The sequence below is a fragment of the Branchiostoma lanceolatum genome, chromosome 17 (assembly GCF_035083965.1).
Source record: "Branchiostoma lanceolatum isolate klBraLanc5 chromosome 17, klBraLanc5.hap2, whole genome shotgun sequence".
Classification (NCBI taxonomy): Eukaryota; Metazoa; Chordata; class Leptocardii; order Amphioxiformes; family Branchiostomatidae; genus Branchiostoma; species Branchiostoma lanceolatum.
Window position 1 is genome coordinate 8906298 of NC_089738.1, and position 26939 is coordinate 8933236.

Below are 26939 nucleotides of genomic sequence, written 5' to 3' on the forward strand. Positions count from 1 at the left end.
ATTCTCTAATAACTAGCCCGCTGGCAATTTTCTTGTGCAAATAGTACAGAAGTTATGCTAATGTGTACTTAAATAGTTCCCTGCCTAGGTCATAGTTTCACTTATCACATAGCTAGGTTGTAATGACTTTTTTTATTGTAGTGCTAAACTGTGTGGGATAAATATTTGAGTAAGCATACCAGCAGTTTATAGTGTTGTCAGTTTTTACGAGTACATGTTGTTAACGATTAGTCCTTTTTTACAGACCTCTGGGAGAATATTTCAGTTTGCTTAATGCTTATATTCAAATGCCATTCTTATCGTGGTTTGATATGGTAAATACGTAGGTGGTATGATTAAGATATTTGAAAGTCTAATGAATCTTTCAAGATCCTTGTACTGTAAATAATAACTGAAAGGTTCATTATGAGTCAGTGAGGTACACAAAACAGTGATATGGTAATATGAATAATACATGACGTATGATTTATTACCTAGTTTGCAACAACCTCTGGAGTGTCCCCAGTTTGCATATCTTATTGTGCCATATGAAATTGATTATTTGGTTCTTGTAGCATATCTTAGTATATATAGCAAAGTGTTTGCTTTTAAAGCAAATCCTGGAAAATCAAGCTATTTCAACAAACATACCTTTTTGTGTACTTTGTGCCAAAACATTTCATTGACAGCTATTTAAAAAATGAGAGAGAGAGACAAAAATAACAGCAAGAAAGCTGAAAGATATGACTACAGTTGTGCAATTTGCATCCTACAGAAACTACAGCACATGTACACATGTATATTATATATTCATTTCTAAACCGTATTGAGTGTTCCGACTTCAAACTGCAGAATCATTCATTTTTTAAACTGGTAGTTTTATTTATCAAAAACATGATGTCACTCACTTACAACTCCATTGTTTTGGTTGTCAAATAAGAATTATGTCTCCCTACAGTTTTGCATGGAGAGACAGGCATCCCCAGAGCCTAGCAAATAGAGTAGTATTGCCCTGCTTGTATTTAACAGGCACAGCAGGTGGTCAGCTTGGGACAAGTGCACAGCTCAATTTATTGACACAAGAGCAATATCTGGCAGGGTACATATGGCGTTACCATTTATTGCAGAGTGAGCGTGTATAGACCGGCGATAGGAAAGACCAGGGGATATTCAATAGCGAGGAATACTGTAAATGCAGAAATGTTCACAGGGATTTAATTTCGCGGTAGAGAGAAAATGGAGCGTTGTTTTTAAGTTTGCGTTTGAAAAAAAAGTAGCACTACAGTCACATGATGGAAACACTTTTTGTGGTGGTTTTAAGTTCGCTGTGAATATTTCACTGCAAAAACCGTGAACATAAAATCACCGCAAATATTTCTGCATTTACAGTACTGCACAGGATTCGCAAGTGTTTGTGTAGGATGGGATTTGATCCCACCGAAATGTAGTGCCACTAGTGGGTTATGAATGAAGTTACTGTGCTGTATAATTTGAGCCCACACCTCCTATTTCAGCATGGGTGCTTTTGGTAAGAGTAGATCATGTGGCTTGAAATATAGCACACTTCTGAGAAAATGTGGATATTCATACACATGAAAAGCATGTTTGTAAAATTAAATCTGGTTGGTTTTTAGAAATAGAGTGAAGAAAGATACAGTGTACACATATTGATAATTTTAGTGGGTCTTCCAAAATAGTATTATGAAAATGATTAATTAACTTGTATCTAATATTATTTCTATTTATATATATATAATAAGGCGGTGCTTAATTGTGTAATGTTGCATATAATCTATGTTGTTGTTGTTGTTGTTACTTCTGCATCACCACATATTGCAATTTGAAAAACTATATATATCAAATTCAATTCTAAGGAATGTATATGTTTTTCCAGGAATGAATATTGCAGAAGGTATACTTGAATATTTAAGAGTGTTATTAAGCCACACAGCACTTTAAAAGCACATATGGTGAAAATCACTACTGTAGTGCCTCTATGGAGACAGACACGACACAATCTCCTTGACGTTCAGACCCACAGCTGTTATTACTCTCCCGATCCCTTACCAATGCACCAGTTTTATTGAAGAAGTCAGCAGCAAGCCCTGGTCTGTTTCAGCGCTACATGAAATGTCACAGAGGCATCCAACAGTTGTCTGTTACGAGGCAAGTGCATGCACTGTGGCCCTGCCTGTTGACATTACACATGGCACTGTCAGTGGGCTGGCTTGAGTTGACATCACGCCCTATGGTTGTATCTTGTTAGTGTACACGTACATGTTATGGATAAAAGAGTATGTTAAGAAAATGGGATTTCTTCGCTATTGTGATTTGCATCTTTGTATAATTTTAAGGGGCAAGTGCATGCACTGTGGCCCTGCCTGTTGACATTACACATGGCATTGTCAGTGGGCGGGCTTGAGTTGACATCACGCCCTGTGGTTGTATCTTGTTAGTGTACACGTATATATATGTTACGGATAAAAGAGTACGTGAAGAAAATAGGATTTCTTTACTTTTGTTATTTGAGGGTCTGCATGGGGGTCCTGACAACGCTTTATGCTAAATTCAGAAGACCCTCCTATGTATTACGCTAATATCAAGGAAAGCGATTACATAAAATTTGGCCGCCTCGCTACGAATTACTTGCATGCGACTATGATGACTTTCCCTGCAAATTACAGGAAATAAAAATAGGCTGCCTATGCCTTATGCAAAAGAGCATGCAGGCCCTCTTAATCTTATTTGCATCTTTGTATGAAGAGGTGCCCCAGAAAAAGAACACAAAAGGCAAGAGTGTAGTTTTGACATAACCTGGATATAAATGTTTATTTTGAATCCCTTTGGAATGACCAGAGAAGGCCCAGCCCACATATTTTGCTAGTTGTCTTCTGCATAATTTTCCGCCTGCAAAACAGCTCTAGCGGAAATGATAAGCCCAATGATGCATAATGTACATGTAATTACATAACCATGTAGAACATGTTGTCCTCGCACCATGATAATCTATTACACGGACATGGCAACAACTTCCTCAACGACCCAGCCTAACTCGTTTCTGTTTGCATTGTAGTCTCTCTGTTAATTCCAGTGTAAATATTTTTGGTGTTTGTAGGTTCAAACAGGTGGAAAGAGAACTGTGAAAGCTTCTGTAAGAAACAATTTATACTATAAAAAATTGATATGAAGAAAGCAACAAATATATGCAGTGAAATTATGTTTGGGGCATGAAACTTAATACATTTTGTACTTGGTTCAATTTTTATTTACAAGAAATTCTAAAAATGTGAAATCTCGACTTGTCAAAAATTTGCATGCAAGCACGTCTGTTTAGAGGAAGGTTTATAAGTTTCACAGAATTTTTTGTATTTGACCTCTGTCTAGAAGAACTTGTTTTATGTCCTTTTTGGGAAATTTGCCCATACTTGGACAGGATGGTTTATTTCCAAGCAGATGAAAAGAAAAACAACTCTAAATTGAGATTGAAGCAGAAAGGCCACCATCTTTTGATACGCTTTTCAATAAGCGCTGTATTTGACCTTTTCCAACAAGACCTTGTCTCATGTCCTTATTTGGACATTTGCCCAGAAAAATGCTGACATTTGCAAGAAACTAGCAGAAAGGACAAGGGGTGAGATTTCCTTATCGAGGAACGTCTCACTGGGACCAGGTGCACTTACTCTCCCTTAAAACCCCTTAAGTACTAAATGGGCTCTTTCTTTATGGGTACCTTAAGGGAAAATAGTGAAACTGTAAAATTGAGATAAAGAGGCTGTTAAGTGATATGCTATCAAATTCAATGCCACTGGTAATTATAGCCTTATACATTTACCTTATATGTATAAGTTATAACACACATATGTATAATGTACCATTGTATAATCTTCCCAATGATCTTTGAAAGCAAAGAAAGAGCCATCATGAATTCATAACACATGCACATATTAGAAGAATAAAGCCACATGTAGTAGATTTTCTAACTTGCTTTACATGTATAACAAGCATGTTGAAATTTTTTGTATTTTTTGTACCTTTGAAATTAGATTTACACCAATAATGTATGTAACACAATAAAAGAAATCCACAATGTTTGTTGGTATCGTATGCTAGAAGTACCCTGGTTTTTGTTTTTACCATAATACTGTAGGGGGCTAATTTATCTAGCTAAGATACAGTATCTAGCTAGTACTAGTAGTAGATCTAAACATAGTATGTTTAATGCACACTCACACTTTGTTGTAATCTTTAGCCATACTAAATACCACGTTGTTACCAAAACAAGGTGTGTCCAAGGGCATTCAAAGGTATACATTCATAGAAACTTCAAAACACCTGCTTCCAATGTGTTCTTTTTTCATTATGCTTCATTTTACATTCAAACAGAGTTTTTATTGCAAAAGAATGAAATTGCAAACATTTCGAAGTCACAAGATGTTGAGATTTCACTTGCATGTTGTATAAGTACTAGTAATACATTCACTAGTCTATGCAGGGCTCGAAATGCTTTCTTCTGCTACTGGTACCTGCAATCTTGCAAGCTGCAAGAGAAACCTTCTGCAACTATCCAAGCCATTATTCTTGCCCTACTCCAATACATTCTAAAGATTTAATTAGAACACTGTTGATTAAGCTTGATTATGATTCAAATTGCTAAGTCTGGAATATTTCATCCTGCAATATTTCAGAGATGTCTGTATGTTCTCCTGCCGCCAGGCAATAGAATGGTTTTCTGCAAACGTCAGATGGGTATTTGGAGCCCCGCTATGTATGTTTAGAAACTGTATACTTTGCTGAATCTTAGAAAGTAAAGTTGTATAAACATTATTTCTTTACCCTCCCCTATTCATCTTTGTAAGAACAGAACAGCACTTTAGTGAGTGTATAAATCAACAGTGGTTTATTGGCACAGTAGAAATGTTCAGGTTAGGTGGCTGTGGTAGAGTCAAGTTCACAGGATGTGGACTTTAATGCCTGCCTTGCATAGTTTCAGTATGACGCATTGTTTAAACTGGATAAGATACATGTGGTTACCAACGTATACATGTATGTATGGCAAGGCGCCTTGCGTTTAGGGACAGACCAAGTACAATTGTAGAGTTTAGATGGAATGAAAATGGTGCTGTGAATTTTGTTGCTTGGTTAACAGATTCCGATTATGCAAATAAATTCCTAATTTGCATAGTTAATACAAAAGTGCCATAATTTTTCTAAGTGATAAATGATTGGTCTGTCAACATTGCGACCTGTTTAAGTTAGTTAAAGACGTACATGTACATGACCAAGCATAGATGTCATTTGCATAATCAGAATATTTCATATAATATCAGAATATTTCAATATTTCAGATAAGAGGTCTCCGAACTCTTCAGAGAGATGGTCGATTGAGATTTTGAATTTTTAGAATGTTTTCAAATTTTTAAGTCTTTTTAAGTCAGAGACTAATAGTTAGTTCTTATTACTAGGAAGCGTTAGGGAAGTTGTTGCTTTTGTGTCATTATGAAGTGGGGTTGTGTTTCAGTGAACATTCTTTGTGTACATTTTGTATTTACAAGGTATAACCAGAAGTTAAACAGTACCAAAATATTTCTACAATACTTCTGTTTCCTTTTTTTTCTGTACAGTTATTTACACAGGTTGTTATGCATTGGTAAGTCCACATCTCAAGTGATCTAGGATAAAAGTACTATGTCAAGGTATTTTACTTTGGAAAACATGGCTGTACTTTCCTGTTGTTTTTCAATAGAGCTTTTAGTGCTATATTTCAAAACAACCACTTACTAAGTACTTCAGGTGCAAATTTTTCTTTCCTTACGTATTCATGTCAGTCGGAATATGCCTTAAACATTTAATGTAAAAAATATACTTTTCATCCGAAGCCCTCTAACTGTAAAATATAGGACATTGTTTATAGCATCATTATACCTAAAGGTTGAATTGTATAAACAAACATGTTGAAAGTTTCATCCACAAAGTTAAAGGCTTAACCTAAACAAACTTCAAAGGATACGGCTGCACAGGAATGGCGTAGGTGTGTGTTTGTTTGAGAGTCTAAATTAGCGGTTGTTTTCGCATATTTCACGAGGTCATACATTGTGACCTCATGATGCAAACACAGAGAAAGCAAAACATGTTGTTAATTGGTGACGTTGGTTTTGGTATTGTATGTAGCACAAAAGGAAATTGTTAAATGTTAAACCTGCACACCTTTATATCATAATTATGCTTGACATTCAAATTTAGGCTTGGCGCATACATGTACATGTCCATATTTAAGATACTCCAATATTTCAACCCTAGCCCTGTTGGGGTCAAGGGTAATTTTGATTAATATTTATTGACAACACCTTATTGATTGTGCATTATATTGTGCTGGATTTGTGGGCTATTACATCATTTCAATTGATATACATTTGTGCACTTTACTTCAAATTAAGTCATTTGTCAAATGTTTTAATAATTCACACAAAAATATCATAATCATAAATTGATATACAAACTGTAGCAATAATATGTTGTCAACTCACTGCAATAGTATAATATCCATTTTTGAAATAGAAATTCAATGTATGGTTCATAACCATTCAGAAACAGAAGCTTTATATTTTACCAGATTTCCAAAACAAAGCCTTCAGGCAAACTGTAAGTCAAGACACAGTAGAACACAAGTGAAAGATTTGGTATGGAATTAAGACTGACAGCACAGTGGTCTTAGACAGACAAGGATGCCCTCTACCAGCTGTCTTTCCTGTCTCCAAGGAACTGCCTTCATATAACATCTGGACCATTTATATCAATTTGCAAGACATCATGGCTATATAATGTTGTTTGAGTAATCGTGCTGCAGTTTGCTGCTAACTGATAGGGGGTTACTTTAGTCAGAGTCAGAGATTTATTAGGCCACACCAATTTGATTTGTTGGTTCACGGATTTTTCAGAAAAAATCTGAAGCAACAGGGCGAAAAAAAATAAAACTAAACATTTTGGTATAAGTCTGGGGTGAAGATAGGGGCTTGCATAACATAAAGAATAATATGATTATTCAAGTTTCCAGCTTTAGAAAAACAAAGACTGTATCATTTATCGTAGACAACCAATTCATCCCGGTACTCCCATTGCACAGTAGATGCACCTGTTGATTGAAAATTATCTAAATTACAGTTGTACAACTTTTAAATTTTTTTATGTGAACATTATACTTCTGCCATTTATAAAAGAACAGAAATGTTGAACATGAAAACATTGGCAGACAAAAGCTGAATAGATTTAAAAGTTCCAGCATAACAAAATGTCCTAAATGATTTAGGACATTTTGTTATGCTGGAACTTTTAAATTTTTTTGGATTCAGAAAAAAATTGGAGCGGGCTATTCTGAGAACCAACAAATTAAATTGGTGTGGCCTTAGGTGTACATTTCACAGAAATACAAGCATAAAGGGTCATTTCACAATTTCAACCCAAATACTAGTAGATTTATCAGATGATTTTGGCAAACAGTGCAGTTTTAATATTACTTTTCAGGCAAGTGTATCTCAGAGATTGACTTTGTATTTATTAATGATACTAAAATTATAGATTAGTTGCATCCCGTTCCATCAAACCCAAATTAGAAAGCAATGTTTTTAGATTAATTCTAATTATATGATTTATGGCTTTCCCTAAAGGTCTGCTCACATATTATGATATCCAGATACCATTAATAATGTAGTATAATTCTAAACTTATGTTGGCTGGAGGAATTATATAACACAACATGGGACAAATAAAAATGACATAAATATTAATGACTGTCGCAATAAGAATGGACACTTGATGTCTGCACAATTTCATTCTCATCTTTCCTGTCTCGAAATCAAAGGCGACAGAACAGCGGGTAAATATCGTTTGACGTTACTCGGGGGAAAGATTCCAGACAACGTCACGCTCGCTGTATTTACCCTGGCGCCTGATGCGTGATTCGACTCCAAACTTCGCTAACGAATTGCGTTATAATTGGATTTCCGTCCTGAAGACTGGGTAGGGTCGGCCTACGCTTTATGATGTCATCTTTTACAAGGTGATGTCTTTCTGTCACAAGAGTCCTTCCTACACGGTCCGCCATGGAGAACTGTAGCACTGTTGTGTCCTTCATTCAGTCCTTCTGTCCGCAGCGACCCTTGTCCAATAGTCCCTCTAGTAAATGTGTCATCCTCGGAGGAAGGGTAAGACTTTTTCATTTTACTAATTTTTTCAATATGTTCATCACATTTATAATACTTACAGGTGGTCTGCTCAAATTTGTAATATTTAAAACAGTGGTATTATATATCCTGAAAACTACATTGTATTTTTCTCTTATCAGATTTTTATATGATTTTTTTGGTTCGGTGATTAATTTTTGACCTTTTCAGGTCAAATCCGGGAAATGCCTTTGCTGTTATCAAATGAAAAATCTTGTTTTCTGTAGTGCATCAATTATTTCATTGTCTGAATATTGGATATTTTACAAGCAGCTGACTTCGTCACACTTGATTAGGACATGATTTAGGCATAGCCAACCAGTTGCGTTTCGGAATTTCCAGACATAAACTGTATACTGTTAAGACTGCCTAAAGAACACATTTGCTCTGTTGTTAGATCCCCTTGTGTTCTCTTGTGAGATTGACATTGGCAGATGTAAGAGTCTAATCTGATTTTGACTTAAGCCTGTATCCAGATACAAAATGACAGATAAAAGATGACATTGACAAATATCGGACTCTTCAGCATAGTGATGTACAAATTTATTGTAAAATCATTACTATTTAGATATTTCTTATGAACTGCCTCTCTTGCTGTTCATTATGTTAGTAATTTTAATGTCCCAGAAGAATTAAGCATCTTGGTCCTTAAAATTATATAAATCTGAGTATGATGAGTGTAATGCAGTATCAAACTATCCCTAAAAAGGATTGTCATCATTTATTCAGGTGACCAGGTGATTTGAAATGACATCATTGTTATAATTATATAATATGATGTCATCTTTCTGAATCAGATGAATCCCTCAGGAATTATTACGTATATATTAATTGAGATGTCAAGGCCATATAATATATCTATGTTTAATTCATGACATAGAACAGATTGACGTAAATATTCATACGAATTTGGTCTTGCCTCAGTTGCCACACAAAGTCCTGTCCACATACAGTTTGACTTTATGTTGTACCAATGGAACCTGTTAGGGGGCACTCTTAAGTTCTTTGTATGCAGAGCACAGCAAGCAGATATACACATGTGCTGAGAGAAACATGACAGCACAGGAGGTGACCTCAGACTGACTGTCAGGAAAAGATAAACAGTGTTGTCATTGGAAATTGTCAAACTGATCTTGCTGATGTACATGTACATGTACTAGATGACTGTCCGTTAGAAAATTATGTGATGTCAAGTTGTAACTGTATTCAGATTGCACACTTACATTGAATGAAAGGTACAAAAATGTTCCATGAAAAGTAGACCTTAAGGCTTAACTGAAATGAATGAAAGTATCCTATACAAAATAGAAACTTGAACTGAAGCATAAGGAATTTTCTCAAAGAAACTGAAAATGAAAGGAGCAGAAGTGTCCTTTAGACTTAAGAAACTTGAACTGAAAGGTACAAAGTGCCCTTTGAAGATTAGAAACCAGAACTGAAAGATACAAAAGTGTCCTGTGAAGAAAGTGACCTGAAACTGAAAGGTATGAAAGAATCCTATAAAGATTAGAAAATTAAACTGAAAGGCCTCAATGTGTTGTTTGAGTCGATGCCCATTATCATCCCAATACAATATTATCATCATTCCAATTTATATGTAAGTAGTACTTACTAGTCTACATTGTATCATCTATATTCTAATGCATGTGCAAGCTAAAATTGTTATACAAACTAACAAAGCACTACATGTACCTTAAAGTTTGTATTGTTGCTTTCTAACTTTACCTATCGTTGTGTGGTCCTGCAAAGTTCAATCCTTGTGCTTACATCAGTAAGTACAGTACTCTACCGTATGGCCATTATACCAACCAGCCTAGCATAACCAGCAAAAACAAATCTTCTGCCCACCTGAAACAAACTTTCCTCCCACCTCTACACACAGGGTTAAATGTCTGGCTGTACAAATACAGAAACTTGGTTTGTGGGCGACTTTTCGGTCTTAAAATAAACAGCAAGATGCATGGTTAAAAGATAGTCCAGGAGTACAAACGTAGTTGTGTCAAACAATGTCTGAAAAGGGTAATATTGCTCTTTCACTTGAAAAAATTGTGTCTTTATGTCGGAATGGTTGTTTATTACAAGGACTTGTTTATAAATACTTAATTCCACTGAACTTTTCTAGCTTCTGGATATAATTGGTGTATCTGTATTTTTAAAGGTTTTTGAAAGAATTTGAACTTAAATATTCTTGTGAACAAATCTTAATGCAAATGACATGTACAACCACTTTTCAGCATACTTTCATCATTATTTTGTTTGTTTGTGAACTGTGCAAAAACAAGGTGCACAAGGTTCCTAACTTTCTGAAACCATCTCAAAGTTGCATTCTTCTATCCACAGGCTACATGTTCATTGTATGATATGACTATGAGTACAGAGATGTCTTCATTTGTGTGGAGACCCCCTGCATATGGTTGTGTTGTTACAGCTGACATCATTAGTTGGAGGCATCTTCTCAAGTCAGAAACCACTCTGGGATACAGTCCATTGTGAAATATGGGGTGATGAAGCAAAAATTTAGGTGCTGCTAAAAAATTTTAAAAAGGGGGGACTATAGAAACCCCTGTAAAAATACAGCCTGTCGCATCAGTTATCTATTACTTTCCATACAGACACCCTGGGTGGAGTCCAGTAGGGGTTGTGGTTTGATATTTGTGGTTCCTGGGGTTTTGATTAATAAGCGTAAATTGAGGTATGAAATCCTTTAGCACAGATGGTGACCAGACTAGAATGTAGCTTGGATGCCAAACCCCCAAACTCTAATTCTAAAATATATATCGTTATCAGGGGTTTTTCTAGGAAAATTGAACAAGAGGGAGCACACACAGGCGAGGGAGCGAATTCTATGTGTTTATGGAAGAATCGATCACTGAGTGAAGGCTGTATGCTGGATATTAAGCTAAAATATAAATCAACAAGGGGGCGCTGGGCTGAAACGAGGGCGCAGCGCCCCTCTTTCCCGATTTAGATGAACCCCTGGTTATATACATGATATATATCTGAGAGATTTGGGGATCTGGCATCCAGGCTAGATATAATGCTGGTCATATTTTGCAGCTGGACTAAGATTGGAAAATACAAAATGTAAAACGTTTGATAAATTGTCATACGGCACCAACCTCTAGCTCCTGTCATATGCTTGAAGAACAATACGCAACTAGCGTGTTCAGGAAAAAAGGTACAAAAAACAGAAGTTTTAGATCTGCTGCAGTACCAAGGTCATCTGCTTGGAGGCCAAATTGGCTTTGATCTTTGTCTTCCCCAAACCTACCCATATTACAAATATCATCAAAATTCATCCATAGGTTCCTGCCGATCACAAAGATCCGAAAACAGGACACTCACAGACAGACACACCCACACACAGACACACTTCAAATTACACCTCAATTTTTAAAGGAGGTAAAAACCTGTGTTGAAATGTGATCAACCTTTATTTTAACCAAATGATACTGTAACATGTACATGTACATGTACATTGTATGGTATGACCCGCACATCAGATCAAGTCATGTGATGTACAGCTTCAATCAAAATTATTCTGAAGGACATCAGATTTGTCTGCTATTTGATTGGGCAAGCCCCGTCGCAGAATTCAGTGTCTCCTTGATCAGAATCCAATTCCTAGAAAAATGTCACATACACTAACCTTTAGAATGAATCTTGAACTCAGTTTGTAAGAATCCAAAGCTGTACATACAAAAATCTCTTGGCAAATATTTCTTCTCAAGCTTTCAATTGACAGTGGTTTGTTAGGTTTTAGGCATAAATTGTAGAATGTACAATCTATTTACTTGACTATGTGTGCGTAGAAGGAATATCATGTACTATTCTACTCATATCAATAATATCACAAAACATAACACTCATTTGCTGAGGCCTATCTCACTCTAATGACTTTGCAAAAGTTTGCAGTATTGATCATTTCCTCATGAATTCTTTAGGCCTGAGCTCATCAACAGGCCGGCTAATCAAATTTGGTGGGGTCAGCACTTTTCACAGGGCAGTGATAGCATCTTGAGGAACCACAGAGTTTGTCTCTGTCTTTAGTCTTATCAAACTTTCAACATACAGAGACAAAAGTGAATGTCTAGAACTCAGCAGTGTCTGAAACATCAAAGAGTTACATTAGTGTCCCACCTACCTAGGTTCCTGTCTTGCTGTAGGGCTGATGACCAATCAGGAAGAAGTTTAAACACACTGTGACTAAGCAATACTTTCTGCTACAAATCGGGGCATACTGAGTTCAAACAGCCCTGAAACTGATAGTTTCCATGTAGGTAGCCTGTCTTCATTGGAAGATTTGAAAGTCCAAGGACATATTGTTGTGAAACAATACAACACCAGTTGTTGGTGTGTTGGGTGCTAGGCTAGAAGTGAGACGTGTTAGGCTGCCTGCATGTGTGTGGTTTGTCAATAAGTCAGAGGGAGGAGCAGCTTGGAAATTGCCCTTCCCATTGATGGAGGGAGCCAGGCTGGAGGTCCCTGTAACCTGACCTGTAGCCATCCTACCAGGGAAACCGGCTGCCAAATTTGTCCAGACCATACACTGCAGAGGCTGAGGGGGAACAATAGACCATGGAGTACAAGTGGCCTTGTGAGCCAGACTCTTAGCTGAAGCCCCTCCTGAACTTGGCTGTTGCACGCGGGCGCTTTTTTTTCGCTGTGCGGAAGCCTCACGAATGTATCCGTGGCGTGTCTGGAGGTTATCGTGAGTGTTGGTGGTTGTACAAACTCCAGTCTTCTTCCTTCCTGCTTGTACTGGCCGGTCAGACATGTGGAACTGATTGGCCATCTCACAGGGGAGCCTGATAGATGTGGGAGATAGGAACTGACCAGGTTCTCTGTGTGGTGTGTGTGTGTGAGTGTTGCCCTTGCCCCTGGATGTAATAAGCCACCAAGGTGACCCAGCTCTGGACTTCTACTTCATGTACCGCCGGGTTTTTACTTCTGACGCGCCAACATGATGAACGGAATAATCACCAAGTGGAGGCGGCGGAGTATCGCCGTGCCGTGCGAAACGGAGAACCACAAGAATGACGATCCGGACAAGATTCTCGAGGAGTTTCTCCCAGACGTGGCGAAAGTCATCCGCGAGATGGAACTCTCCCTGCTGGAATGGGTAAACCCCAGTCTTTGTTTGATGCTATTTCTAGGGGTCCTCTTGTGTAGCGTGTTTAGTTTGTTGTTCGTGGCTCATTCCTTGGATATCTAATATCCAGGCACAAACATTATTGTATGCCAATCCCCTGTTTTATAAATACTCACACCATAAGTGGCAATTATCTGATTATTCCTCAGACTTATGTTCCCGATGACAGCAAACCGTAGTTAACACATTTCAGTACATTCCCATTACATACAAGTAACTCTGGTATAAGAAACATTTTCAAAACTTACCTCAAGGTTTTCATAATCTTCATGCATGTCTCCAGTGTGTTTTTGATGAGACCCCATTTCAATGACATTGGCGTAATTGTATACCTATCACTAATGATTAGGTTGGGCACTGTCTTCCCAAGTTGACACTCGGAACGCAGATTGGAATGTAGGCCCTGTGTCTACAAATACCCCATACCCTTGAACTGAACAGGGACTGGCTATTCCTATAGGGTATAATACTGCAGAAGAAAACATGAACTTTAAATGTTCCAGTGTTTTGAATTCTCGAGTTTCTATCCTGACGTTCCTTCTGTGCTTGTGTACATGGGAGTTGGAGGCTGTTTATTTTGCACCAAGGTTACAAACACTGGCAGCCATTTTTAGGTGGCAAAGGGGAATGGGAAAATTCCAAAGCAAGTAACTGGAAGAAACAACTGGAAAGGGGATGGCCTAGGGGAGGGAGGGTAAATTTTTGTCATCTGACATCAGTTTGTAACTTAACTTGATACAAACTTGACTCTGATCTTATTCTACTGGGATATAACCTTGATACTTTAAAGATAAAGTCTGGAACTATAGAATAAGCGCACATACAATGTATCAAAAAGAAGGGAGTGACAATGGAATATTGTAAAACTCTGTTGAGTTGAAAAACTGTGTTTGACATTTTAAGGGTATGTGTTGGTACAAACTGTATGTGTGCATTCTAAGTTTGACATCTTGACCCCTCCTCATTTCTCAATTTATTGTAAGAAAGTAACTGCTAATTAACGACCGGTCTGTTGAGCACTATGAAAGTGCTTAAAAAATCTTAAGCAGTATTTGAAATTTATATCTATAGCTTCAATTCAGTTTATTGTTAGCCTAGATGCCTGACCCCCAATCTCTGAAATATCCACAGTCAACATAGATACTTTTGAGATTGGGAGTCTGGCATCCAGGCTATATATTGTTTGACATCTTGCCCCTCCCAACTTCTTAATTTGTTTAAAGTAAACCAGAGTAAGCACAGTTATAGATTTACAATAGTGTTGAGGAACATGAAAGTGAATGAAAAGTGGTTCAGCAGACCAGAGTTGGCACAGAGGGTAGAGGTCGTGATCTCAGGGGCTCCAAATGTTCACAAAGTAGCAAGATGGTAGTGACAAGAAACAGATCTAGAGCACCTCCGACTTTCCACACACTGACACAGCAATGTGGTGATGAAACATAACATGTCAGACTCTCAGTGATACTGACTGCAAATGCAGAAATGTGCGTGGTGGTTTTATGTTTGCGGTTTTCGCGGTGAAACTCTTTTCTGCAAACTTAAAACCACCCTAAAAGCCATTCCATTGTGTGACTGTAGCGCTATCATTGTTTCAAACACAAACTCAGAACCACTGTGAACACCCCATTTTCTCTCTACCACCAAATTAAATCCCTGGGAACATTTCTGCATTTGCAGTAGTCTGGTTATAACATTGGCACACAATATAATTCAGTAAAATATGATATAAGATTTTGGTAAGAAAGCAGTAAAAATTGTTTTGATAGAACGGATTCACTTGAGATGTTTTTAATAGACTTTGTGTCCATGTAATTACCAGAAAAAGAGGATTGTTTACTTGTTTATTTCGGTTTGTTTTGAGAAATAACATCTGATGATTGCAAAGAAAGAGGGGAAACACTGCAAATGATAGAACCATATGTTGCTTTTCTTTCAATACATAGAAGTGCAACAGCTAACCAGTGTTTGAATAAGATGACATCATGTTCTAGCCATGCAGCTCGATTGAGATAAGATGAAGTGGAGGGAAAATCTGTAGTCCATTTGAGCTGGTGTTTGTTTTTGTCTCTCCTCCGGTAAGGGGGGAGGGGGGCAAGTGGGTGGTGCTATCTTCACAGTTCATCACCCAGATGGTCTGATCAGTTTTAAATCTACTCTCTAATTAACAAGATAAACAAGCTTTCAAGCAGGGTAAATCCCTTACTTAGCACCATTTAACTAGCTCCATGAATCGTGTAAAGTAAACTGTCTTTCTCAAATCAACTTTGTATAGGTGCAAATGTACTTTTTGTTACAGCCTTACATTGTACTATATGATAGTTTTTGCCTCCCCATCAAAATGCAATTAACACTCTATAATTGTGTCAACTTGAAAGGAAAACCAAGTACATTTAGTATATTTGTGTGCATGGTATTGTAGGTCAATCGCTTTCCTTTCTATGTGAAATAGAGACAAATGTGGTACTTTCCAGGCCTGAATGAAAACCAGACAGGTCTACAGTCTAGCAGAAATAGAGCATGAAATGCTATTATGTTGGAACTAACTTGCTGTCCACTAAGGTATATTATTCCTTTCAATCTAGTTTTTGTTTCCTTTCTGTTACATAGGCCCTCCAACCATGGATAATTGTGTCCTTTTGAACTCTTCAGAATATCTGTGGTGAAATAGTCATGGGCTACCCAGGCTATAGACCATGAGAATTATATGGATACTACTGCACCACTGTTTTAGTGCGCTGGTTTGAATTATCCACCCCCCTGAAGCTCAATGGTACAGTCAAGGGGTCAGACTTGGTAGTCAGACCCCCCAAGCAACAGTTTCACAACTGAAGGAAATTTGTCTAGAATTGTATGTTTTAAAAACTTTGTGAAAGAACAACAAACAACAAACAACTTATTTAGTCTGCTTTCATCATGAAGGCAATTATAGAGTTCAAAATGCACCTGTTCTTCTCTACCTCCTTTATATGTCAGATAAACAAATTAATCCTCCTGCCGATTTAGTATAAATCTAAAGTTCATATATTGATTAGCCTTATGAATGGACACAGACTATACAATGATTTACAGCAAAAATAAACTCCTTTCCAACCTACTTAATCATGTTACCGCCAGTACAGGATAGCCTGTGTCTTTTCTTTGATATATGTAAGCAGGGCATTACTTTATCCAGGAAAGTGAGAAAGATTTAAAAGTGTATTTGGCACTACCTCTTTGATAGCAGGTCACTTTGAATTTGAAAGTTAAGGTGAAGAATTGAGCTTTCAAAATATCCATGAAGTAATACTTCCAGTAAGATGGAAAAGAAGCTTTGGAAGCATGTTGTTTAACCTTATCTTTGTTTTTCAAACTTTCTTTTCACATTGAAAAGCTGGGTTACAAATTTTCATGTCACTTTTACAATGAAAGACACTGTTCCCTGTATGAGACCCAATGGATAACAACCTACTGCCCAGACGCTACGGCCTCAAAAAGGCTAGAGGACTACCTTTACCTTTTTTCATTCTCTTTTTCTTTTCTCCAAAGTTACATATTTGCTGGTTGCTATCATCTTACTAATCTTAGCAATTATCAAAAGGTCTAGACCTATGATGAGTTATCCTGATGACTAAACTCCATAAGAATTGTGTCCTGTAAAGTATCTTTCAGGAGGGACCACCGACCCTCAGGATACACACTTGTCCTGTTACCCTCTGTAACTTCTCACTTGACAGAGGTGGCGTGCTCAGACTCTGTAGATTCTGTAGGAGTGAAATATCAGCTGAGTCGGTCAGGAACCATTTAAGGCCAGGGTTCCCAGGGGCGGATGTGTGAAAACTGCACAGGGGCAGGACATAGAGTGGGTATTGTCTGGGACATGACCCTAGCTGGGGGGGTTCAGACCACCAGAGTAATAGGTTTAGACAGATAGAGAAAATTTGTGGTTGTGTTCAGAACAAAAATTTACCTATTTAGCGGGAAAGTTTATCTGTGTTTATGAACTATACACCAAGGAGACCTTTATTCCAACCAGAAGCAAATGGTACTCTCCAACTTTCAGCTGTAGTTTCAGCCAGACCCCAGTTTTCATAATGTCTATGACTGTTACTTTAGAGTACAGACTGAGAGATGATCATTGCTATCTAAGAAGAAATTTTATCCCAGACTTTGAAGAACTTACTTGAAATATATATATACTACCAGATTGCAAGTTATTCCTCCAAAGTGTCAGTAGTAATTTTAGCTAGAGGCTAGTTTCCCCGATGACCGTTTCTCTTAATAGTCTTATAGTTTGAACCAATTGAATGGTCGTTTGTGATACTCCTCTAGAAGACAAGTATGATCCATTTAGTGAGAAACTTTATCTCAAATTGTGAAAGGTATACTGCCATTACTGGAAGGAATACATTCTTACAGAAGACATAATGTTTCAACTTATCTTTAATCAAAGGTACTTGAGTTTTTCTAGTGGCTGTTAATAATTTGATTCAATTAAAGGGTCATTCAAAATTACAAAAGGTTGAGCCTTGCCCAAGGACATTCCGGTAATAAATCTGTTTTAGATTGAAGCAAGGGTTCAATTTCGTCAAAGTCAGTAAGTAACTTTGGTACTTGATTAGATTAGTTACAAGCAGATTTACAATGGAGGAGATGTTAGAAAATAATTACATGTACCACCAAGATGAAAGTCTCATTAATGTTAAAATGTAGGCTGGCATACATTGTAGATCTTGTCAAGTTCCAGCTTCATTTACTGAAAAGCAACCAATTAAAAAGTCTGACCTTTTAAAATTTTTGTATTCTAGTTGTTGATCAAATTAATTGTTTGCTTACTCTGAAAGATGTAACTGTAGATTTTGGAACATGTTAAACTGGATAAAAATAGATCCTACCTTTTAAGACATAAATTGTGTTAAGTCTGCAACAGACTCAAATCAATTGCTTGCTGAAAATGTGTAGTAAGAATTGGCTAAATGATTATTTAAAGCTAGAACTATTTAGCAGTAGTCAGCAAGCTATCAATAAAAACGAACCTTTGATTTATCATTCCTGGCAAACTTCTCTGGCAAAATGATTTTACCATTTGGAAGATATATTCTGATATTTTCAGCAAGTAGAAGAGTCTGGTGGCGACATTGCCAAGCTGTTTTAAAAGCCAGTATCATCTAAAGCCTGTTATCTTGGGTTCACATTGACTGGTGTGTTAATTGCAAACTCCTCTGGCAAAATGATTTTCACCCTTTTTAACATTTATTCTGATATTTTAAGCAAGTAACATCTAGTCTGGTTGAATCTATTCCAAGCTATTGTAAAAGCCTGTATCATCCAAAGCCTGTTATCAAGGGTTCACATAAACTGGTGTGTTACAATTGTAAAATTGACCCCCTCCCAGCCATGTTGATTGGTGGTAAACTTGTCAGTAGCCGCACTGCCCCAGGGCTCACCCCATGAGGCTTGTAGGTGAACTTGAACTAAACACAAAGTGAGCAGAACACCAGCTAATAAATCTTCCTCTAACGGCTTTGACCTTGCCATCACAGGAAGAAGGGCAACATCAGGATCTGGTTTGTAAGTCTTTGATGTTTAAAATTGAGTTTGATTCCCATGTGACTGCTTCCATATTTAAACAGTTGATAGGAAGATTCAATCAGTAGACTTCCAGTGGATTTTGAGGCTTAATTTTGCATTCGAATAAAACCGGATGAGATAGGATAGAAGAAATTATTCCAGTAAAGGAAAAGGTGCACCTTTTCACCATTGGGGCCTTTCCAGGGAAATCACATAGTAATATGGAGGCTTGCAATGAAAGTTGACATTAGCTATGTACAATTTGAACAACTATTACTAGTACTAGAAACGTTGGTTGTTTGCCATGGGTGATCAGTTGTTTTTTACTCTTGTTGATGGGACCGTAAAATACCCTAGCCTGGAGTCCAGTCTTATTAATTTTAGTCCACTTCCAACAGTTGCTATCCCACAAACGTTGGAAGTGGACTATAACTAACAAAACTGGCCTCCAGTTCTAACGATGCACATGTACATGTACATCATATCAGGGCACAACTTGCTTGTTGAGATGGAAAAAAAATTTCACCAAAATATCGTCCAAACTATCTGAACTTCATGACATGATATTAATATTTTCGTAAGCTTAAAATGACAGATAATATATGAGATTTAAAAACGAAAATTAACAACATGGGCTTCCAAACAATGAGTGGACGGAAAAAAATTAAAGCTGGAGAAAACCCTGATGTAGATTCATGTACATATCCCTGCATGGTTCATACATGTAGTTACATGTACAATGTAGTGATGTACTATGATGTAGATAGCTCAGGATCCATTTTCATCCTCATGCCAAGAACCCGTCTATCTTTGTCAAGGTTAAGTCCTTGTAAGCCAGCAACCATGCTGATGCCCATGTAGGTGTACATGATCACTTATGGCACACTCCCAGACTGCTAACAGCAGTGACCCCTCAACAACTTATAATAATCATGTCAGCAATATCCTTAAACCATTTGTCACAGGTTATATTGGTGCATACTCATAACCCCCATGTGTAAATATTGGTCCTCTTGTCTGGGTGATAGATCCCCCCATGTGGTCCCCTTTTCAAAATACCCTGCATCAAGGAACTGGGGCATATCATTGCATGACTGGTGTACTATATTTATGTACATGGTACAGTATGGTATCAATTTATGATGTCTGAAATTCCTAACATCTGTAAGGAGATTGATCACAATTTTATGGGAAATGACAACCTGATTTGTGTATGTAATTGTGTATTCAGAATGCTTGCTTGTATAAAATGAAATATCAAACTTTACATTCGGAATGTCTATGAAAAAGAATAGGAAATCCTGAAGTGGAAATTACTAACATTTAACTGCAATTTTTCCTTGTAGGAGTTGTATTTCTATTGTAAATGTAGATCTAAACTTCTCTTTAGCTTTAAAAAAAATTAGGAGTTTCACAGAAATTATTAAAAAGTGCTGAACATTGTGCAGCTGTTAAGCACCTCAGTGTCATCTGAAACCCTCATTAAGTCATGTTTGACCTTATATAAGCTCTGTTTTATATATAAACAGCCTCTAGCTTATTAAGTAAATACTGACGACAAAATCTACTCTCCCCTACAAATGTTAAATTTCACAGAATTATTATTTCATATAATTGTATTTCTAAGGACATTCTGAAAGCTATTTGTCAGTAATTTAGTTATTTGATAAGTCTGTGTCATTGTACCCCAAAGCTATCAGTTACCCTCAATGTATGGCACCATTCTTTATTCTGAAGGGTGTCATGACCTTTAACATCTGAGGGTCAAGGTTCACCATTTAGCACATGATGTAGCAATGTTTGACCCTAACCCAGGGTGGAAACAGGAGTGGGCTGTAAGGCGTAATTAGGCCACCTTTTTTGGCTCAGGATTATCACTATTAAAAGCTGTAATACTGGATAAAGAAATTAATCTACCGTAAAAAGATTGATGCGTACCTGCTGTTATTATATAGTAGAAGGGCTTTAGTAAGTTAGAAATGTATGGTGACTAACTGGGTTGGCATGGCTCATATGATTGCCGTATGATAAAATATATCATAAAATAGAAAATATCACTCAATGACATTCATTTGTTCATACTCCTACTGGATGATTTCATATGGTATGGTGGTGTAGCTGTGGTGTATATGGCGGTTCATACCAGTCAAGAGCGAAATACACTGTATTTGGGCGAAATACAGTGTATTTGGCTTTCAAATACACTGTACTTCGCAAATACACTGTATTTCGCCAAATACAACGTATTTCACCCAAATACACTGTATTTCGCTAATACACTGTATTTCGCCAAATACAACGTATTTCATCCAAATACACTGTATTTCGCGAATACACCGTATTTCACCCCAAATACAATGTATTTGCGAAATACAGTGTATTTGCGAAATACAGCGTGTTTCGCCATATGGCGGTTCATACCAGTCAAAAGCGAAATACAGTGTATTTGGCGAAATACAGTGTATTTGGCTTTCAAATACACTGTACTTCGCAAATACACTGTATTTCGCTAATACACCGTATTTCACCCCAAATACAATGTATTTGCGAAATACAGTGTATTTGCAAAATACAGCGTGTTTCGCCAGATACAGAGTATTTTGTCATAAAGTGATGTATTAGACCCAGTACAATGTATTTCACCGTATAGACCCAGTACAATGTATTTCATGTATGTATTTGGAACTTAATTAAATACTTCAATTTTGGAGCTATCATGTCGTGACATCGCCTTCAAAACCTATAGTTGAGAAGTCAGTATGTCTGGCAATACTTCTGTCAAATTTAGTGCCGTGTTGACGATTATAACTGTTTCATTTAAGAATAAGAATGTCTGGAATTGTTTTTGCAATTTGACTTGTTCAGCAATTTAACAGAGACGGAATCTGATAGTTCTTGCAAATAGTTCCATCCTCCGTTGATTCTAATTATTTACCTCTTACAACATCTATAACATACTCAATGTTGCGAAGTGAATGCGAACTAATACTGCTTAGGAGAAGTAAAGCACTTGGAACAGAGGCGGGGTCGTGGAAAAATGGTACGGAAGTTACATACTGTCGTCAGAAAGCGTGTTCACCAGACGTAAGTCGCCAAGTTGTAATTGATCGAGTTTCTTGGGACATACGGACTGGCAAACTCTAATTGTTTAAAGTAAATAAAAGGTACTTTTCTGCATCATGTGAACCTACCACGTAGATACGGTCAACGTATATTTCACAGTCTGTATGGCTACTCGTGTACTGAAAAAGCATCTTCTTGACCTTTACAGTACGTGGGAGCAATGCCTTCTCTGATAACTTAACTGCTAGTAACCACAAAGAGCCTATTGTCTCATTTTCTGTTAAATTTCTGACCTGAGCTTTGAGGAGAAATGAGTCGTACGCAGACGACTTATGTATTATTTGTCCATCTGACAAAGCAGTAGTGGCGAAGTATTGCCATGTATATGACAAAGCTCTGCAAACCTAATGTACTGGGTCTAATTATTCTGGCGAAACACGCTGTATTTCGCAAATACATTGTATTTGGGGTGAAATACAGTGTATTAGCGAAATACAGTGTATTTGGGTGAAATACGTTGTATTTGGCGAAATACAGTGTATTAGCGAAATACAGTGTATTAGCGAAATACAGTGTATTTGGGTGAAATACGTTGTATTTGGCGAAATACAGTGTATTTGCAAAGTACAGTGTATTTGAAAGCCAAATACACTGTATTTCGCCCAAATACAGTGTATTTCGCTTTTGACTGGTATGAACCGCCATATCGCCAGATACAGAGTATTTCGTCCTAAAGTGATGTATTAGACCCAGTACAATGTATTTCACCGTATAGACCCAGTACAATGTATTTCATGTATGTATTTGGGACTTAAATATTTCATTTTTGGAGCTATCATGTCGTGACATCGCCTTCAAAACCTATAGTTGAGAAGTCAGTATGTCTGGCAATACTTCTGTCAAATTTAGTGCCGTGTTGACGATTATAACTGTTTCATTTAAGAATAAGAATGTCTGGAATTGTTTTTGCATTTCGATTTGTTCAGCAATTTAACAGAGACGGAATCTGATAGTTCCTGCAAATAGTTCCATCCTCCGTTGATTCTAATTATTTACCTCTTACAACATCTATAACATACTCAATGTTGCGAAGTGAATGCATACTAATACTGCTTAGGAGAAGTAAAGCACTTGGAACAGAGGCGGGGTCGTGGAAAAATGGTAACGGAAGTTACATACTGTCGTCAGAAAGCGTGCCACCAGACGTAAGTCGCCAAGTTGTAATTGATCGAGTTTCTTGGGACATACGGACTGGCAAACTCTAATTGTTTAAAGTAAATGAAAGGTACTTTTCTGCATCATGTGAACCTACCACGTAGATACGGTCAAGGTATATTTCACAGTCTGTATGGCTACTCTGTATGGCTACTCGTGTACTGAAAAAGCATCTTCTTGACCTTTACAGTACGTGGGAGCAATGCCTTCTCTGATAACTTAACTGCTAGTAACCACAAAGAGCCTATTGTCTCATTTTCTGTTAAATTTCTGACCTGAGCGTTGAGGAGAAATGAGTCGTACGCAGACGACTTATGTATTATTTGTCCATCTGAAAAATTTAAAGCAGTAGTGGCGAAGTATTGCCATGTATATGACATATAGCTCTGCAAACCTAATGTACTGGGTCTAATTATTCTGGCGAAACACGCTGTATTTCGCAAATAAACTGTATTTGGGGTGAAACACGGTGTATTAGCGAAATACAGTGTATTTGGGTGAAATACGTTGTATTTGGCGAAATAGAATTATAGAAATATAGAATTTCGCCCAAATACAACGTATTTCGCTTTTGACTGGTATGAACCGCCATAGGTGTAGTGGCAGGGTGGCGCAGAACCCAGAGGTCGTGGGTTTGAATCCGGGTCCCCTGACTAATGTGCCATGGACTCAGTTTACTCAGGTAAAAATGAGAGCCTAGCTTTGGTTAGGGACATCCCTTTGATAGGACATTAAATGGAGGTCCCATACTGAGCAGGAACAAGAATCTGCCAAACTTATTGAAAAGAGTAGGGGTCCCTCCCAGTGTGACTGGGTCAAATAAGTCCATCCAGATATTCAGCTTGTACAATTCAGTACAAATCTGGTGTGTTATGCCATGAGGCAGTTTACCGGTATGCAAAAATTGCAATACCACTAAACAAAACATAATATTTATCCAAACATTGACAACTACAGGGTTCTAATGGCCATTTGTCTTTCTAAATCTCTGGAAAGTTAGAACTCATAACACATGTTCTCAAGACACTCACAGAGCACACTTAATGTGGTGCAGGTGACTTCTGCATTCAATCAATGTGTTTCCATTTGTAATAGCATGATAGACATTGTTAGCAGACAAATTGTTTCAGTACAGGAGACCACCAAACTGAGAAAACTTGCTGTCCTAATCCAAAATGACAAAACAAGACTTTTAAGAACCTTCTCCCTGCTGCCTAACCCTGTAGCCAATAGAGAATTGGGTTCCAAATGACCACTTAAGTGTGCTAAAGGTTAGACCCAATGAAGCATTTGGACAATCTGATTTGTCACCTAACAATGTTTTTGATTGGACATCAATGACATCATCACACCTTCTATTGCTCCATATTTGGGGGTGGGTGGGTCCTAACAGTTTAAAGTGATATGTTATTTGAAACTAGAAAATAGTATAAGCATCTAATATCACTGATGAAACAGTTATGAGTAACTTATGACAGTGAACCCAAATGCCAGACATCTTCTTCATCAAGGAAGATAAGGAGCACTGCTCCAGACTAACTTTTAGGCCTAGGAGCACTGTGCTCCTAACTCAAAAAAGTTAGGAGCACCAGCAAAAATCTAGGGGCACCACTACAAAAAGTTGGAAGAACAAGCAAAAGTCTTGGCTATACCAAATAATACTCCTATTAATCAATGTTAACAACCGGGAATAAAGTATTTGAACAGATCATAAAAGATAAAAACCTACATTGATGGTGCAGAACAATTGGCAATTCAATTCATTCAATACCTTCCTACATACTGATACTAGTACGATGGATTTTTAGAAAAATTCGGCATAGGTTCCCCGGCTGGCCCCTATCCGGGGGCCACGGTGCCTCAAGTTCAACAAGTTGAAAAATACACAATGGTATTTTTTACTTAACTTGGAACAAGGCAGGTAATGATTCACATAACCTTGAATGATAAATAAATAGATGACTCTAGAACTTATCTATTGGGTTCCTGACCAAAACAAATAAAGTCATATTCAATAATTTGAAACTTCACTGCTGGCATCAAGTTCAACATTTTTACAGGCATTTCTTTTCTTTTTACCCTCACCCTCTGTCTACAGATGATCCAAAATACTTTAATATCCTTAAAATTCTTGCTCAATAGTATCAAAAATCATCTGTTTGTGCCGACCCAGTCAAATCGGGAACTTCGAAACGCGTAGTTCAAATTTCGCGCGTAAGGACCGCGCGGCGCCGTCATCCAATGACAGGCAGACCGCATGGGGAAAGCTTTGTGATTCGCCGCTGTGCAGTATAGACAGCAGCAGAATAAAAGTACATGCAGCACCATAACAACGGGCAGGTAATGAGCTTTGAAATGATACCGGTGACAAAAGGAAAATTTGATATTTTTTAAAATAAAACTCCACTTGAATTGATTCATCAATTTTTGATCGTAAAAATCATCGCTTGAACAGGTATAAATATGACCGCAGGAAACAAGCCTTTCATTCTGCTGCGGTCTATTTTTCATAAACATCATGGCCGCCATTGAAAACAGCGAGCGTCCGGCGAGCGCTCACTTTCATCGACAAAGTTTTGGCGTTTGAAACATTTTACAAATCAAACAAATACACCACAAATGAGAGAAACTTATATCCTTTATTTCTATGGGTAACTTTGTCACTAGGAACGGATAGTTTTTGTACCGCGGGTGTGGGAACATGATAGAAAATTCACCGACGATATTCGCGGTAGCATATTGGAATACCTATATTTTCGGCTTACCGCTTAGTTCTGCAGCCATTATCCTGGCACAGGTCTTAATTTTTGATTGTCGCACCGTGCGACCGTGATTTTAAATCTAGTCGCATTCTCAAAAAACTGGTCGCATACATGTTGTGTGCGAGTCACACTCACGAGCGCTGAGGAGGAAAGTTAAGATGGTTTTGATCATACCAGCTTTTTGTATTGGGAAATGAACATGCAACTTTTCCTTTTTGTATCATGACATGTACAGTGACACTGCATTTGGACTTGGCTCAAATGCCTGTCACAGTTTTCCATGTTTTTCAAGCTGACTTGGTACATGTCCAATCTTTAGTTCTACAATGTACACATGTACATGTATATAAGTTGGACTTGTGTAGTCTCTTTCTTGTGTGGTACAAATGCCCGTATTACAATTATATAACTGCTAGTGACTGCCCGGATCCAATTCTGTTACTGTGTTTTACTGTGCCATTTGTTTAACAGTTATACTGTTAGTGTTACACATGTAGCTCTCCTGGCTTGCTGAGCCAGAGTGCTTTACCAGTTAACCCAACATCAGGGTCAAACCCACGCCTCTAGACAAAGGAAGCTGAGGAGGTTTTGATCCTGACCCCTACAGGCTTCATTAAGCCATCATAATACTTTGTGAACTGTGGTGTTGATTTAAACCAACTGTGCCCAGATGTGAAAGGCATTGATGCCAGCAGTTTGCTACATGTATGCTAGGATGGTGCCAAACCAAAAATTATGAAGATGTGTATGTGCCATTTCCTTAGAGTTAGAAGTATAGATGTATTGTATACTGTAAATGCAGCAATGTTCGTGGTGGTTTTATATTCGCCGTTTTCGCAGTAAGCTCTTTGCAGCAAACTTAAAACCACCGCAAAACTTTTTGCCCTCCTACCTACTTGTCTACCATTGTCTCAAACGCGAACCTAAAACCACCGCGAACGCTTCATTTTCTCCCTACTATGAAATCATGGTGAAGGTTGATTTTTGGCCTTCTGGTGATTGATC

At 37.6% G+C, this 26939-nt stretch overlaps 2 protein-coding genes across 5 annotated transcripts in view; one reads left to right on the forward strand and one right to left on the reverse strand.

Moving 5' to 3' along the window:
* The window catches only part of LOC136422819 (venom protein 302-like), a 152856-nt gene that overhangs the window by 106192 nt on the left and 19725 nt on the right, over positions 1 to 26939 (reverse strand). The gene's annotated exons all lie outside the window — the stretch shown is intronic.
* Positions 12868 to 26939, forward strand: part of LOC136422794 (dedicator of cytokinesis protein 9-like) — an 84974-nt gene continuing 70902 nt past the window's right edge. For 2 of the 4 annotated variants that reach the window (XM_066410672.1, XM_066410673.1), the window contains exon 1: positions 12870 to 13317. In XM_066410672.1, the coding sequence (XP_066266769.1) occupies positions 13159 to 13317 (159 nt within the window). In that variant the 5' untranslated portion in view covers positions 12870 to 13158. Of the gene's footprint in view, positions 13318 to 26939 lie in introns of all 4 variants that reach the window. The other 2 variants (XM_066410671.1, XM_066410674.1) reach the window with 2 other exon arrangements.